Source organism: Littorina saxatilis, linkage group LG9 (genome assembly GCF_037325665.1).
Source record: "Littorina saxatilis isolate snail1 linkage group LG9, US_GU_Lsax_2.0, whole genome shotgun sequence".
Taxonomy (NCBI): domain Eukaryota; kingdom Metazoa; phylum Mollusca; class Gastropoda; order Littorinimorpha; family Littorinidae; genus Littorina; species Littorina saxatilis.
In genome coordinates this window covers 51,950,902-51,968,401 of record NC_090253.1, presented here as the reverse complement: position 1 = coordinate 51,968,401, position 17,500 = coordinate 51,950,902, and the positions used below count along the sequence as shown (strand labels likewise).

At 40.2% G+C, this 17,500-nt stretch overlaps 2 protein-coding genes across 3 annotated transcripts in view; both read left to right on the top strand.

Annotated features, from left to right (window-relative positions):
* The window catches only part of LOC138976430 (amine sulfotransferase-like), a 77,303-nt gene extending 73,108 nt beyond the window's left edge, over positions 1-4,195 (top strand). For both annotated transcript variants that reach the window (XM_070349290.1, XM_070349289.1), the window contains exons 3-6: positions 1,435-1,752; positions 2,470-2,573; positions 3,307-3,469; positions 3,929-4,195. In XM_070349290.1, the coding sequence (XP_070205391.1) occupies positions 1,435-1,752; positions 2,470-2,573; positions 3,307-3,469; positions 3,929-4,047 (704 nt within the window). In that variant the 3' untranslated portion in view covers positions 4,048-4,195. The remainder of the gene's footprint in view (positions 1-1,434; positions 1,753-2,469; positions 2,574-3,306; positions 3,470-3,928) is intronic.
* A 1,305-nt stretch (positions 4,196-5,500) lies between these two features.
* The window catches only part of LOC138976429 (amine sulfotransferase-like), a gene marked incomplete in the record, with an annotated part of 19,964 nt that continues 7,964 nt past the window's right edge, over positions 5,501-17,500 (top strand). Inside the window, 1 exon segment of the mRNA XM_070349288.1 lies at positions 5,501-5,582.

Genomic DNA, 17,500 nt, shown 5'->3' with positions numbered 1-17,500 from the left:
AATTCCACAATCCACGGGTGTTGACTTAAAGGCCAACAACTCGGGTGCAGAGTCTGCTGTGAAAGGAGCGGTAGCCTCCCCTGTCACAGTATAATCAGCCACCGGCACTTATGGCAGAATCACAAAATCTACTGCGTGCCAATGTGGGATACGGGGATTGAGACATGAATACCTTCCGAGTCTGCGCGTGAAGTTGAACCATGTCCGTTTCGTCCTGGATCCCGCGACCCTCGGTGAACCATAGCACCAGTGCTCTACAAACTAAGCTACCGGGTCCCTGGTGACTGTTTTTTTTAACAATTTGTCAAGAAAATAAAACACAAAAACAATTCACTTCCTCTGATCAATTTTCACTTTGCTTTGTCAGAAACCCGTTGGCAATTTGTTATTCTTTGGTTTTTTTTTGGTTTTTTTTGCAGGCACTCATTGCCAGTGGCCAGTACTGGATATGTTGGTTCACGGCAGCGCGGAGTATAGTGACTGCTTTCATGATAACAATTAACTTTTCAAATAATTACCTTTTTATGATTTTTTCACGTTGGTGTTCATTTGCTGTGGCGAACTCTAGACATGAGTGTGCAAGGCGCCACCGTTTTCTTGACAACTTGTCTATAGATACAAAAATAAAACATAAAAAACATGCACCTGACCTCCTCTGATCATGCATGTTCACATTATTTCTCAAAAAAACGTTCACCATTGTATCAGAAGTGCGGAGTACGGTGACCGTTGTCATGACAACATCTATAGTCTAAGAAACTGGCTTATTTGACTATTTTCACGATGTTTTCCAGACACTCACTGGCTGTGGCGAGTACTGGACATGCTGGTTGACGGCATCGCGGAATACAGTGACCGTTTTTATGACAACAACTTGTCAAACAAGCAGGCTTTTTTTATCCTGTTCACACTGCTTTCCAGGCACTCACTGGCTGTGGCGAGTTCTGGACATGCTGTAGAGTACAGTGACATATTCGATTACAACAACTTGTCAAACAAACCAGCTATTTTGACCACTTTCACATTGTCTTTTTGGCACCTGGTGACCGTTTTCACAATGTTGTTTTCCACGTACTCACTCGCTGTGTCGAGTTCTGAACATACTGGTTGACGGCAGAGCAGTAACCGTTTACATGACAACAACTTGTCAAACAAATAGGCTTTCTTATCCTTTGCACAATGTTGTTTCCAGGCACTCACTGGCTGTGGCGAGTTCTGAACATACTGGTTGACGGCAGAGCAGTAACCGTTTACATGACAACAACTTGTCAAACAAATAGGCTTTCTTATCCTTTGCACAATGTTGTTTCCAGGCACTCACTCGCTGTGTCGAGTTCTGAACATACTGGTTGACGGCAGAGCAGTAACCGTTTACATGACAACAACTTGTCAAACAAATAGGCTTTCTTATCCTTTGCACAATGTTGTTTCCAGGCACTCACTGGCTGTGGCGAGTTCTGGACATGCTGGTTCGCGGCAGCGCGGAATACAGTGACCGATTCCCGGATAACGCAATGCTGGACTTGATGCTGACCGAGATCATTGACAAGGTCGAGTCCCCCCGCGTCCTTATCAGTCACTTCCCTGCTGACCTTTTGCCCGAGCAGCTCAAGGACGGTGGGGTCAAGGTGGTTCACGTGTACCGCAACCCCAAGGCTGTGATGGCGTCCTTGTTCTTCCAGATGCAGGCAACAGGGAAGATGCCTGACCTGACGTTCCAGAAACTGGAGGCCATGATTTTCTCTGAGAAAGGTAGGCCATTCTTGATTGATGTATGTCAATTAATAGTGTTAACGAGCGTCAACGTTTTCTGCATTCCGGTCCGTAGGTACCATTATGAATTCATTTGAACAAGGACACACTTCATTCTTTCATTCAACATCACATTTCCAATTTCACACATCAAATGTCTTCATTCTTGATTGATGTATGTCAATTAATTTTGTTAACGAACATCACCGTTTTCTACATTCCGGTAAGTAGGCACCATCATGAATTCATTGTAACAAGGACGTTATATAGAATCGTGAGTCTTGAGGGCTTTGCCTTTCTCGTTTGCATTCGTGACTGGGTTGGTTTTTTTAGCTGTTCTTTGTTCTAGCATAATTAAGAAGTGTAAATATGGATTTACAATAAAGCAGTAACATGCGTCGGATATCTGACGTCAAAATAAGCTTGACCTTTGTTTACACTGTTTGGTTTTCACTTGTGAACATGAGTTAGATTGATAACCATTATGTCCTTGTGGGAAATTGATATCACTGCTACTATATTTCTTTGAATTTTGTTTTCGTTTATTTTTTTGATTTTTGTTTGTTGATTATATCTTATGCTTTCAGTTTGCCTGCTGTGTTAGGCTGTTTGCGGGTACTTTCTGTTCTGATTGTTATGTATATTCTTATCTATTCATTATTATCAATTGTTGTTGCTGGTTGCTCTCGGTACAACATTTCCCTCTTCTTTTGGCAGCACCCACAAAGAATCAGTTCTACTACTGGGATACGGTGACAGAGTACGAGAAGCACAACCCGCAGGTCAACATCTTTCACATTGCCTACGAGGATATGAAGAAGGTGGGTGTGAACAAAATGCAAAGAGAAAGAAATCAACACTTGACAAAATGTAAAAAGGAGGGTGGTATTTGGGGATGATATTTATGTTGCTACTGTATGAGTGTAGATCATGTACGTACTAGGTGTGGTTTGGGGTTGGTGTTTGTTGTTGCTGTTTGTGTTTTGTCTTGTATTGTTGTATTCTTCTTGTTCTTGTTCTTGTTCTTCTTCTTCTTCTTGTAGGGGTCTATGTTGTTGTGGTTGGCGTCAGTGTCCCTCTTGTGGTCATTTCTATTGGTATTGGTACTGATATTGGTATTGGTATTGATACTAGTATTGATATTGGTATTGGTATTGGTATTAGTATTGATATTGGTATTGGTATTAGTATTGGTATTGTTATTAGTATTGGTATTGATACTAGTATTGATATTGGTATTGGTATTGGTATCATATCGTCCTGCGAGGTACGTTACCTTCATGGAAATTGGCACTGCTTTCTCATTGGGGAAAGCAAGCGGCCATACAGGAGGGCCCTACCGACATTTGTTTTCTTGTTCCTGCGCGCGTTTATTGATGTTTTAAAGCCCTCTTTCGCTGAGAACTTTGCTGATTTGTTGTTGTTCTTCTTTGTGTGCTTGTGTTGTTGTTGTTGTTGTTGCTGTTGTTGTTATAGAAATCACAGAAACATTCTACACAATCGGTATTAGAATAAAGTGAACAATCTTATATCTATTCCGTCCAATTTTCACAGGACACAGCGGGCTCCATCAAGAAGATCGCGGAGCATCTGGGCGTGAAAGCGTCTGATGAACTGTGCTCTGAGATTGCGGAGGCTGTCAATTTCAACAAGCAGAAACAACAGGAGGAAAAACTGGGAGGGGATCTGCAGAAGTCCTTGAAATTCTACCGTAAAGGTAACATTAAACGTTTGTTTAATTGTTTGACTGTTTGTGGGTGTGTTGGTGTTTGTTTGCAAGGTGTTTTTTTTCGTTGGTGTTTATTTGTTTGTTTGTTAGTTCATGTTTGTTTGCTGGTTTGCGTCTTCGTTGGTGTGTGGTTTTTGTTTGTTTATGTGTTTGTGTGTGTGTGTGTGTTTGTCTGTGTGTGTGTTTGTATGTGTGTGTGTGTGTGTGTGTGTGTGTGTGTGTGTGTGTGTGTGTATGTGTTTGTGTGTGTGTGTGTGTTTGTCTGTGCTTGTTTGTCGTACTGTTCCGCATCCATATTTGTGTCTATTTGTGTTGATTTGCTGGTGTGTGTTCTTTAAGTTGGCTTGATTATGGTTGCATTTTTTTCTGTACGGTGTCGTGTTGTGTGTGTTCAATCCACACATCTCAAAAACATAATGCAGCCAATCGTATCCTGTATTCTTCCAGGTGAGGTAGCAGACTGGAAGAACCACCTGACAGTGGCACAGAGCGAGCGGTTTGACCAGGTCCTGAAAGAAAGAGCTGCCACCTGCCCCTTCTCCCGCAGATACTGTCCTGCCGAGTAAACCGTGCACGTGCATCACAGTGCGAACAGTGTCCTCGGTGCTTCCACTGTTGCTAAACAATCCGGTGTAGGGAGATGGTGTAGATGGGAGGGGGCGGGGGTGGTTGTTGGTGTGTGTGTGTGTGTGTGTGTGTGTGTGTGTGTGTGTGTGTGTGATGGATATGTGAATGTGTTGGTTTTGTGGTGTGTGTGTGCGTGCGTGTGCATGTGTGTGCATGTGTGTGCATATACAGTGTGCGTGTGTGTGCGTGTGTGTGTGCGTGCGTGTGTGTGTGTGTGCGTGTGCGTGTTAAAATAAGGCAAGGAAAACACAAAGCGAACTGTCTTGTTGAACATGACATGCCGGTCCAACCGGTTTCAATTAATAAGTTTGTTTCTTCAACTCATTGCAAATCTTGAAGCTTGGCAACAAAATGTTAGATTCTCAGTACGTAAAGGGCCAGCGATATTTTTTGCTGGCTGGTGACTTTTTCGAAGTTACTCGCCTTAACATTTTGAGATTGGGCCATCTCTGGTCTGTGTGTGTGTGTGTGTGTGTGTGTGTGTGTGTGTGCGTGTGTGTGTGGTGTGTGTGTGTGTGTGTGTGGTGTGTGTGTGTGTGTGTGTGTGTAAAACATGCTGGCCGATATTTGTTTGGAAGACTCTTATTTTGGAAAATATGTGTGTATAGATACATAAAGTTTATATATAATATATTTGATGTACATAACATGGATATTAGTTTAGATACTAGAGATAAATACATACGCATCGAAATGAATCACACATATACATAGCGTTGGTTAAATACCACATTGTATGTACCCATTTTTTGTTGTTGGTCTATGTGCTTGGCAGCATCATTAAAATCGTCTCTGTACTAAATATATCACGTGTTTTTGCAATTTCGTTTTGTAGTTGAATGAGTTCGGTAAACAAAATATGTTTTAACATTTAGTATTCGCTTGCTTTCCACGTATAGTCTTCTTCCCCCCCCCCTCTCTCTCTCTTTACACACACACACACACACACACACACACACACACACACAGCACCCTAGACACACCACACATACACAAATTAACACACACATACACATTAACACACCCACGCACACATTAACGCACACGCACACATACACAAACACACACACACACATACACCCACACACACATACACACACACACAAACACACACACAAACACACACTATCTCTCTCTTTCTCTCTCTCTCTCTCCGCATTATCTTCTTATCCGTCTCTTTCTCAATCGCTCGCTCTGTCACCCAACGCCCACCCCCACCCCACCCCCTTTTGTATCGGAGACACAGACACAAACAAACTCTGTCGCTCTATTGGCCGGAAACTAGGACCGCGCACGCAGAGAGAACATTGTAAGTGCATGTGTACCTATATCTCAGGGACGGCAAACAGACACTCGATACAAAACTGGAACAAAATCGTGTATTGGTACACACATTGAAATCCGCAGCCTGGGATATTGCATGCTTTTTAGCGTGATTGCTGTGAAGTGTGTTCAGAAGTCTCTCCCAAACACAGTAAGTGTGCAAGTCTGCTGCCTTCTGCGTGCATACGATTTGCTGTCGAGTGTGGTTATTGATGTACATTTGTTAGTCCTGTAATCACGAATGCTTAGTCATTATTCTAGGCGTCCGGAGACGCCTAGTAATTGGGATCAAGTAAGCGCTTGCCTATGGACAGGATAACTCTGCGGTTGCCTATGGGACACTGCCACATTTACGTCTTGAGTTACTGCCCTTACTTTTTTTTGTGTTTTTTTTTTGACAAAATTGTTCAACAAAAACATCGTAGGTCGAACTGTGCAGGGTCAACCGCAACAAACTCGAACCATTCATATTTTGAAGTATTTGAGTGACTTATATACCGACATTTTTACTTCTTAGTTTTAGCACAGGTGTAGGAAAAAATCATGAACCAAAATGTTATTTATTTTTTAATTTAACATTTGTTTTACAAATGTGACCATGGTCTTTCAAACATACAGTAACATTAAACATTGTTATGTTAAAAAAAAGAAAAAAAGAAAAAAAGCTTTTGTGCACAAATCAGAAAATACATTGTACATTTTACCTACAGGCCAAACAGTGTCCGTGGCGGCAAAGGACCTATATTTTTAGATCAGTCACTGTGGCAATTTGTCAAGAACAGGCGCTTGCATTTGGATGTGTCCACTGATAGTAGGTTTGGTTGTGATCAATCAGAATGATGAGGAATAAAAATGTATGACAGTTTGTTATGATGACATGTAATTCACATATGCTGAAATGTAATATTATACATGATATAATATTATTATGGCTGTTGCCATGACCATGAACCCCAAGAAAGGTTTAATGTTATGTAAAATCAAAATACCAAAATCAAGCACCTATTTATCTGGTCTACGGCGTGTGTGTTCTGCTCTCTCTTGGCACACAGCCACAGGTCAAAGCAGAGGTTAACTTGAGTGCGCGTGTACCTAGCGGGTGATTTCTATTAGGGCCTTTTTCAGCAGACCGCGCGCCGAGTTATTTCGAGTTACTCCCCTTGGGTACGGGCAAACTCGCTGTCGAAGCCACGCTGCAAACTGAGGAGTAGATTGTGTGTGTGTGTGTGTGTGTGTGTGCGTGTGTGTGTGTGTGTTTGTGTGTGTGTGTGTGAAGTAAAGGGGATGGTTTGCGTCCTGATATTAATCAAGAATAAATTTTTGGGGGAACAAAAATGTGATGTATAGCTCCCAACAGTAACAACAACAGCAACAACATTATGAAACAAAAGCAAGACGAAAACGCAGTGAAACACATCAAAACCAACAGCTAACTTCGAGTTTAAGTCACTGCAATAACTTGTCATAATTCCAGACGTTATCTGGTGTTTTGCTCACTGCGACAACTTGTTTAACACGATGTGAATAGCCCTCCGTAATCCCAGCGAAAACGTCCAAAACGCAGACACCAAAACTCGATGTTTTACCGTGTTATGCATAATACTAACATCTCAGGAATTTTATTGCGTTACGGCAGTTTTTCTAATGTGACATGAATCGCATAGGTATAATGCCACACAATTCAGTTGATTAACGTGATGTTTGATGTTATATGCCAAGTTAAAGTGCCAAAACGAGACTTTTCGCCCTGTGGCAGAAGTGGAAAAGTTTTTCGTCTACACCGCGGAGGTAAAACTGACCGACACAGAGGCAGACAACCTACCTGCACACTTCCTGTATAAACTGTGGATAATCGTCAGCGAAGGTGGGGGACATTCTGCTGGAATTTTGCCAGTGTCCGGGGGGGGGGGGGGTGTTAAGTACTTACATTTCACAACTTAGGCATGTTATTGTTATTGTTAGTATTGTTACTCCTCACTGAAACCAAGTAAAGCAGGCTGTTCACCCTCAATAATGCTTTTACTGTATTAGTACTGTCACAGTATGTTTGCATGCAAATATTAGTAAGCTTCCATGAAATATTGAATATATATATATAATTTATATCCATTTCACAGCACTAGGATGGGATGTCTGGCACTTTGAATCACTAACAGAAGCACTGCCTCTTCCATACCCATCTCCTTTTTGAAAAGAGTATACCTATGGACCAGTGAATGGTTACATTTTAATGATCATATGGGTTGCTCTGATTTTATTCAGGATCAGGTACGTTTGTTTTTTTAACCACACAAACACTTAGACAACAATTATCAGAGTATGAGTTTTTCCGCGTGTTGATTTTTATTTAAATCCAAGTCACAGCTTCTGTTTTATGATGAGTGATGTAGTTTGAAACACTTGGACAACAATTATCAGAGTATGAGTTTTTCCACTTTTTGATTTTCATTTAAATCCAAGTCACAGCTTCTGTTTTATGATGAGTGATGTAGTTTGAAGTGTTGGTATTAAATGTTCACTGACAGTCATTCTGTGCTGGTATTCCCATTTTCACCTGCAGGGTTATGAAATATATGGGGAGAAACTTGGTCAGTAAAATCATCTTCAAGCGTGAACTGATAATTGTCTCTGTTTAAAATTACAATGTATTTCGTGAACACACCTTGAGAATGACCCTTGCGTGATTTAAAACTGCCTGCTGTGAATACTGTTGTCATACTATGAACTTTCTTTTGAGAAAAACAAAAAGAATGAAAAGCTTTTAACTAGCTTGTGAATGAGCCTCTTACTTCCATGTGGGGCTATAGCTGCTTTGAACTATTTTTAATGCCTGAAAAGGATAGTGATGGAAATTACTAGTTTAATGTCAGGTGTGACATATACTATTGATTGAACTATTTTTTTTATTAATCTGCAATTTTGTTACAACCTACTTTGTTTATTTGGTGACAAGCTAGTGGGAGGCACTTTTTAGACTTTTAAAATGTCAGGTATGGGAATTGTTAGCAAAGTTTCACATTTTCTGCAGTTGAATCCATATCTCCACAACAACAAAATGTATGGTCTTATGAACAAAAACACATACTTTCTGTGCTTGTTCGAAGGTAAAGACATATTTCTTTGTGTTTGTTAAAAGAAAAACCTCTTAATTTTGTCTGTTGTGAAGGAAAAGTTTACATGGTTTCGTCACCCAACTTACAAAATTTGTCCCACAAAATGTTAGGTTTTTTTTCTCCACTTTTTTTTCCTTCAGTTGCCATGTCTAAAATGTACACATTACGTAAAATACTCCATGTCAAAATCCAAATGTTTAAGGCAATGTGACAATTATTTTAAAATATCATTACACTATTCCTATATAGCTTTGCCCAAATATAATGCAAGTAGGGGAGGTAATTGTTGATCCATATATTCATCTTAACTTTTTACGCATATGGACGTAACTCCTTAACTTGCATTATTTTTGTTGATATTTGATAGTTGATATTTTCTTATTCCCAAAAATAACAACAATTCTGTCCAAGCAGATTTGTTTTTAATTTTTATTTACAGAGGACCATTGTCGAATGTATATGGTTACTGTTGAATGAACATTTGAAATTGATTGGCTGATTACTGGTTGTTTTTGTTTTGTTTTGTTTTTTTACTACAGTATGAAGTTATTATATCTATTTTCTTTCATCGCAAATAAACATCTTCCTTTCTGCATACGTTTCACACCTCATTCACGTATACAACTAAATTCCATACCAAATCATCTTGCATTTTGTTCACCTCTTTCTACATTTCTCTAAACATTTTTATTTCAGTAGTCAAACACCTTTTCTTCCTATGTGGATGTTCTGTGATCAATGGATGGCGCAGACTAACATGAACATGTGCTAGAGAAATAATGTAAAATGTTTAAATGTAATCTAATGTCAGTTGTGGGCAAACACTTAACCAAAGTTAAAACGTGACCTCAAAAATGGGGTAATATGCAAAAACTTAAAAAATATATCAATATGTGATGTCATGTTAAAGCTGTCTGCAAGCAGATTTCTACACCTTCTCGTGTCATGGCCTATCCGATTCCTTATATCTCAAAGTGTCTTCCACTTAATTTTCAGTCATTTGGCTGCAATCAAAGGAAACAACAAAAGCAACGAAAAAGTTTTTATTTTACTGCGTTTTAGTGAAACATGCAGCCAATAAACACATATTCACTTGCAAAATTATACAACAAACTGTATCAATACCTGTTTTTCACATTGAATTCCAAACAAATTATCTACGATACCAAACCTAGAAAATAAACTGTACTTACATGTATGCGCGTCTATCTAACCGCACCTGGGATAACTGCAGTGAGTCGTCAAAAATAGTGTTTTTTCTGTGCGTTTTTTTTCAAATAATGCAATAACAGCACACACATTTGCTTGCAGAATTAAACAACAAATTTCACTGATACATGTTAGTCATTTTGCATCCAAAAAGAATGATCTACGACTCCAAACTTTGAAATATAAACTGCACTTATATTAAAATATTCTGTCAACACGTAAGGCCTAAGTACTAAAGCATTTAGGGTCGAATCTACTTCCGCTATATTCGAAAGGGTGTGCTTGCCAGCTTCTTTAATGCAAAAAATTGAAAATATTATTCATGACGTTGCATTAAAAAAAAAAAAAAAAACTTTCAGATCTTAGAATGTCATTTCATGTTTAGACAAAAACTTCAAATTGTTAAAACATGTCATTTTTTTTTTTTGGGGGGGGGGGGGGGTAAAAACTTAAAAAATACTGAAATTTCATGTTGCAAATGCCTTAGTGGGCAAAAACTAAAAAATGTTAAGGTGTGACTTTATTTAGGCACATTTCAACTCGCTTCTCATCAAGGATAGCAAAAATGTGATTCAAAAATTTTCTTATTTGTATATTACACTATTTTTTTCCGATCAAATTAATTATTACAAAAATTGTCTAAAGTGACAAACTATGAAAATCATGCATTTAAAAAAAACCCAAAGCTTTTAGAGCTTTCTGATGTCGCTGTAACACTTTAAAGCTGCCAGCATGCAGATTTCTACACCTTCTCGTATGATGGCCTATCCAATTCCTTATATCTCAAAGTGTCTTCCACTTTATTTTCAGCCCCGTAGAGCAAGTCGTTTGGCTGCAATCAAAGCAAACAATAAAAGCAACGAAAAAGTGTTTATTTTACAACGTTTTTGTCAAACATGCAGCCAATAAACAAATATTCACTTGCAAAATTATACAACAAACTGTATCAATACCTGTTTTTCACATTGCATTCAAAAAAAATTATCTACGATACCAAACCTAGAAAATAAACTGTACTTACATGTATGAGCGTCTATCTAACCGCACGTGGGATAACTCTGCAGCAGAGCGTATATTGCACGCTCTGCTCCGCAGTGAGTAGTCGAAAATAGTGTTAATTTCTGTGCGTTTTTTGAAAATAATGCAATAACAGCACACACATTTGCTTGCAGAATTAAACAACAAATTTCACCGATACATGCTAGTCACATTGCATCCAAAAAGAATGATCTGCGACTCCAAACTTATATCAGAGACATCTCTGCTTACATTAAAATATTCTATCAACCCGTACTTAAGTTTAAGGCCTAAGTACTTAAGGTGTTACGAGTGTGTTTGAGTTGCGGTTCTTGCTCATGTTTATACTCACTGAGTTACTTCCCTTGGATTTGGATCTAGATCTGGATCTGGATAACCCGCCTGGGTTGGTGGTTTGCGGGTGCGAATGCGTATACGCACGGTTCAGTGTGCTTTCGCGAAAGGGTGTGTCATATGCACGGCTAGAACTAAGATACTTCTTGATTTCAGTAAATAGTTTCATTACATGTCAACTAGTTCGTTTTTAAATGATTTTTTAGAGATCGCCAAATGGTATTGTGTGAATAACATCATTCGATCGATTGTACGCACGGCGCCGTGCTTCTAGTAGCTCAGTCCATTCCTTCTTTCCGGTGTGGAAACAGACGTGTTTCTGGCGAAAGAATCGGCGTTTTCAACTCGCCATATCTTCATATTCATTCGGACTAGAACAACGAAATATAAATTTCTTGTAAAAAAAAATCCCGAGCCTTGCGACTCTGGTAGTCATTTTCTTACGCGAAGCAACCTTTGGTAGGTACGACAGTTTTAGTCACCCAAGTATATATCTAAAACGCACGTGGACGAGTTTTCAATGGCGTATTTGAAGTCTGTGAATGTTGTGATTACAAATCATTTCGGGGCACCCCTCAGTCTATACGTACAGACAAACAAATTGCATGGAACGAAAGTTGAGAGGCTGGACTGTAAGTTGTTGTTTTGACTTTTACAAATCTCGCAGGTCTTTTATGCAAAACAGACTCAAAATTGCATTGTTCACGCAAGTGTAGATGACGAGACTATCGAAGGAATGGAATACACTTGCCTACAGATATAATAGACAGACACTGTCTATTTATATCTATGACTTACCCTAGCCCATAATATTTATGTTAGAATAAAGAACATACTTTGCTCTTTTGAATGATGTATGATTTGGCACTGTACACATGATTTTAGACCTGCCCCCGAAGTGATTTTTCCATAAACCCGTCAAAAAGCTCACTCTGTTTTGGCCGTAAAAAGCGCCCAAATGAAGTCAATTTCTAACCTGTGTCGTGTGTTCGAAGGAGTACATCTCAGCGATGCCATTGCCTTGCAACCTCAAAGAAATATATTTTAATAACCCGCTAAATGAACGTTTTTTTAGTGTGAAATAAAAGCCGGAGATTTGCTTCGTTTCTTTGCTGCGACACAAAACCAAAACCAACTATAGATCTGCGGTGACATTATGAGTTCGTTTTCGACATTGCAGTGAAGTTGCGTGGATCTTCGACGATTCCCGTTCGGTTTAATGTGGATAGAGCTTTGATTGAATGTAACTGCTTTGAAAAGTTACAACATGAGTCCTTGGGATCGATGTTTTTCGGTAAACTTCTTCGTATCCTTGACTTTACTTTTGACTTGAACAGATCCAGATCGGCTGGGGCTGTTGATCGCCTACACAGATCTATATGAAGTTGACTCGACACGGCGAACCGCCGAATCCGTGCCCTCTCGTCGGTCCTACCCCCAAATCCCTTACCAGCCTCAGACCCCACCTCACCATTCTAACCTCACTGGCGTACTATGTGTGATTATCCCTTCCTCATGAAAGAGAAAGTGGAGAAAGGGGAAAAATGAAGATTTTTTCTTACTACACAACAGTCAGGGATAGTCAGGGATTGTTGACATGTACATTGTCAAGAGGTCAAAACAAATTTTAAAAGCTGTTGGACACTGCACTAGTGTTGCTCTAATCAAGGCGAGTCTGGAACAATAGGTCCACCCCACCAAAAAGTCAACATGGAATTAGTTATGATTTTTTTTGCCTTTTTGCTTGGGTACGGCCAAGTCAAAAAGGTGAATAGTCATAACAAGTTCAGTTTGGGGTCTTTTTCAAATCTGTTTGCTGCATCTTTTCTGTGACCATTCTGGCTATGCACTGACAGTCAAAAAAGTGAAGAAGGGAAAAATGAAGATTTTGGGTGTTGTTGTTTTTTTGGACAAATTTTGAAGAAGGGAAAAATGAAGATTTTGGGTGTTGGTTTTTTTTTGACAAATTTTTTTAAGTCCAAAAAAGATGAGAAATATTCATAACAAATTCAGTTTTGGGTCTTTTTCAAATCTGTTTGATGCATCTTTTCTGTGACCATTGTGGCTATGCACTGACACACAAATAAGTGGAGAAAAGGGAGAAATGAAGATTTTTTCTTACTGAACAACAGTCAGGGATTAGGGTTACATGTTGACATGTACATTGTCAAGAGGTCAAAACAAATTTTAAAAGCTGTTAAACACTGCACTAGTGTTGCTCTAATCAAGGCGAGTCTGGAACAATAGGTCCACCCCACCAAAAAGTGAACATGGAATTAGTTATGATTTTTTTTAGCCTTTTGGCTTGGGTACGGCCAAGTGAACAAGGTAGGAAAGGTTAGAAATAGTCATAACAAGTTCACTTTTGGGTCTTTTTCAAATCTGTTTGCTGCATCTTTTCTGTGACCATTGTGGCTATGCACTGACACTCAAAAAGGTGGAGAAAGGGGAAAAATGAAGATTTTTTTCTTACTACACAACAGTCAGGGATAGTCAGGGATTGTTGACATGTACATTGTCAAGAGGTCAAAACAAATTTTAAAAGCTGTTGGACACTGCACTAGTGTTGCTCTAATCAAGGCGAGTCTGGAACAATAGGTCCACCCCACCAAAAAGTCAACATGGAATTAGTTATGATTTTGTTTGCCTTTTTGCTTGGGTACGGCTAAGTCAAAAAGGTGAGAGGGGTTACAAATAGTCATAACAAGTTCAGTTTGGGGTCTTTTTCAAATCTGTTTGATGCATCTTGTCTGTGACCATTGTGGCTATGCACTCAAAGTCAAAAAAGTGCAGAAAGGTGACAAATGAAGATTTTTCCTTCTTTCAAGACAATGTGTGATTTGGCACATTTTGCCTCAGTCTTTATCAAGAGCCTGTCTAACCCACTTTGAAGCTGTTGGAGACTGCAGTAGTGTTCCTTACATCAAGGCGAGTGCACAATGGTGCATTTCGAACCAACCCCCCCCCCCCCCTAATGTTCACTTTAATATCAATCAATCAATAGTTATTCAGTCACAGTTTAACTAACTCATTCACCCTCATCACTCACTCATCCATCCATCACAACAACACTGTTTGATGCACAAACTGCCTGCCTTCCGCACTGGGAAGCCGCTTCGCTTCGCAACAACAACACTGAAAACTCGCCGGGAAATACCCCCACCACACGTGTCACACGTGTGCTTGTTTCTTCCGACTAATATCAATTTTGGAGAAAAAAAAGGACAAAACTGGATGAAAAATTCTACGGCCCCAGCAATCTCATTACTCTGAAAGGGGAACCGGAAGTGGCTGGTCCTCAGGTTTCGAAGTTGACCGATATTCCCACTAAAGTGACCTAGATCCAAAGCCAGCCATCCATTAGAATGTAGGTCCGTGCTCCTACAGTCCAATGCCGCGAATTGTTGTTATGTACGGAATCCGGTAGTCTTTTTGTTGTTGTTAAATAATTATATTGCCAAACGTTATGACATTTTGGGATAATTGAACAAGTTTCAATACACATTGGCTGAGCACCTGTGTGCTCAAAGGAAATGTCGCTTGTTTTTATCAAAACTAATTTTCAATGGTCATTCGTGCAAACCGTCACACAAACATGCGTGCCTCTGTGCCTCTGTGAGTATGCGTGTGGCTGCTTTCATAGTTAGGGTGCAATCGTTTTAATCATTTACCCCACACCAAAAGTCCCCCCCACACACACACACACCCCGATACCTGTCAAATTCCCTCAGAATGCATGAACAATTCCGTTACCTCAGATCATCACCAGGAAAAATTCCTCCGCATCCAAAATATCAGGACTTTAGATATCAGATACCGACTTTATGTAATGCGCTTCAAAATCATATTCGCAAAGAGAGAGAGAGAGAGAGAGAGAGAGAGAGAGAGAGAGAGAGAGAGAGAGAGAGAGAGGGAGAGAGGGAGAGAGCTGGACACGAAGAAGGGAAGCTACAATCGCCCCAGGCCATATAGTTTCCTGAGCCTGGACCATTGAGACGGTTACCTCATAGATCTGTTCATTCTTCAGTTTGTCGGTGTCAAAAGTCCACACAACCGTTCTTTGTCCCGTTCCCGTACCAACCAAGGGCTGCTGCCACAACAATGGAACGCTGCGCAAACGGCCGTTCATGAGAGTGACTGCTGTAACAGCAAAACTAGTGTGAAACATAAGTAATCAATTTATCCACTTGACTATATTCACAACAGGGACCTATCACTCTGCTTTGCATGTTTTTATGCCTACGGATTTTCAAATACTCTGCAACACATGTAACCCAAATTCAACATGTGCCCGTACAATACCGCTTCTTTTATGAAAACATTGCTTCGGCCATGATGATTTTAGCGACAAGGTGGCCGCGTTTGAGTTTGAGCGAATTAATGTCCTCCTCAGTTGTTGGCGTGAAGGAGGGCTAGTTTGCTGTCAAAGCCCTCTTTAGAAAGTTCCTCCGCCACCGTGCTGGGGAGCTGCGCAGACCATTTGTCGAACCGAAAAGGATCTCCGCTGGATTCCATTCTAAGAGCTTGTGAAGAGCGCTGCTGCGACGCGGGCGCAGGTAAAAAGCCAAGTGAGCGGCCCACTGCTGGTCGGTCAAACATACCTGACATCAGCTCACAATTTAAGACACAAATGCACCATAAAAGCATGCAGACCGAGGGGTTGTGTGACTGGTGGTACCCACCAGCCACAGGCACAGTAAAAAGAGTTTAAATTATATTTATACTAAATAACACTTTAATCAACCAATTTTCTTGTTGGAATTGTAAATCGCTTTGAGCTGTAAATCATGACTTGCGTTATAGAAAAGTGCTTTCTTTTCTATTTTTCATTGTTAGGTGGATTTCAGCGTTTTAGTACAAGCAGTGGCTAGCAAAGACTCACTCAATTTGTGTGTGCGCTTGAAAGCGCGCGCGTGTTTGTGTGTGTCAATGTGTGTATGTGTGTATGTGTGTGTGTGAGTAAGTGTGTGTGTGTGTGTGTGTGTGTGTGTGTGTGTGTGTGATCAAAAGTTGACGAGGGCGGGCGGGGGAGGGGGGGGGGGTGGTTGGTGGGTTGGGATTGCGCCGGGGCACTAAGGACACTAATTGTTTGTAGTGCGATTCAGGCAAAACTACGGGACAGATGTTTATGTAACCTTGCAAACAAGTGTTCTGACCCCCACCCCTTCACCCGCATTCAAACACTTGGGTCAGTGCTCTTCCAACTGACCTGCTAGGCTCACAAATGATTTGTATCTTCACCTTTTTTCAGCCAAGATATGGGGTGGGGCGGGAAACATTTTTGAGTAAGAAAAAAGGAAACGCTTTAAAAAAAAATTGTTAAAGGTATTGTGAACAGTGAACTTATCTGTATTCAAATGTGGTTTAATTTGTGATGACATTTTGTGTTATAACGTTTTTACCACTAAATTAAAACAGTCTGGTTTTCTTCGCGTTTTCGATGTACACTCTTGATATATAAATACTGACACTCCTCTTACAAACTGTTTGATCCACCCTGGTGTGTGTGTGTGTGTGTGTGTGTGTGTGTGTGTGTGTGTGTGTGTTTGTGATTAGTGGGGTGGGCGGGTGGTGGAGGGGGGTGGTATTGGATCGGGGGGGGGGGGAGGGGTTGGCAGGGGGTATCGGTGCACTAAAGGCACCAAGTGTTTGGGTGTTTGTGTTTGTATTGCGATTCAGAGAAAACTACTATACAGATTTTTATGAAACTCTGCACACTTCTCCCTACCACCTGACCTACTGGGCTCCCAAATGAATGTTTTCATCAATTTTTGTCAGTCAAGATATGGGGGTGGGGGTGGTGCGGGGATAATTGTGGAGTAAGCAATAAGGAAACATGCACGTTATGGTTTTCTTAGGTATTGCAACGGTATATATAGTGAAGTTAGCTGTGTTCAAATTTGTTTATGATCTGTCGAGCCAATTTTGTGTTACAGCGTTTTTGAGTGATAATTGTTGTGTACGCTCTCGCCAATCCTGGATAATTTTCGGCATGCACATTGATAAGTACCGTATTATAATAAAGTGATACTCTCCATTATTTTAACTACACAAAGTAATGTTTTATTGATCTTTTCTAAAGATAAAAATGTCAGTTACGATGACGTTACGAATTACAGTGTTTTCTGTAAGGTCATATGTGTCCACCCGGTACCCCCCAAAACTGACAAAACTCTTATAAAAAAAATGAATAAGAAAACAACGTTTTTTGTCTGTCTGCAGTTGTGGACATATAGCTTAGAGAAACATGTGCTCAAAATGTGTAATGGATTTCACGTGCGATTTTTTTTTCTTGGGTTGAGGAGAGGGGGTGGGGTGGGTGGGGTGGGTGTATGCCCCTTGATCAGTCTCGGGCGCTCTGCGACCTCGATTTAAA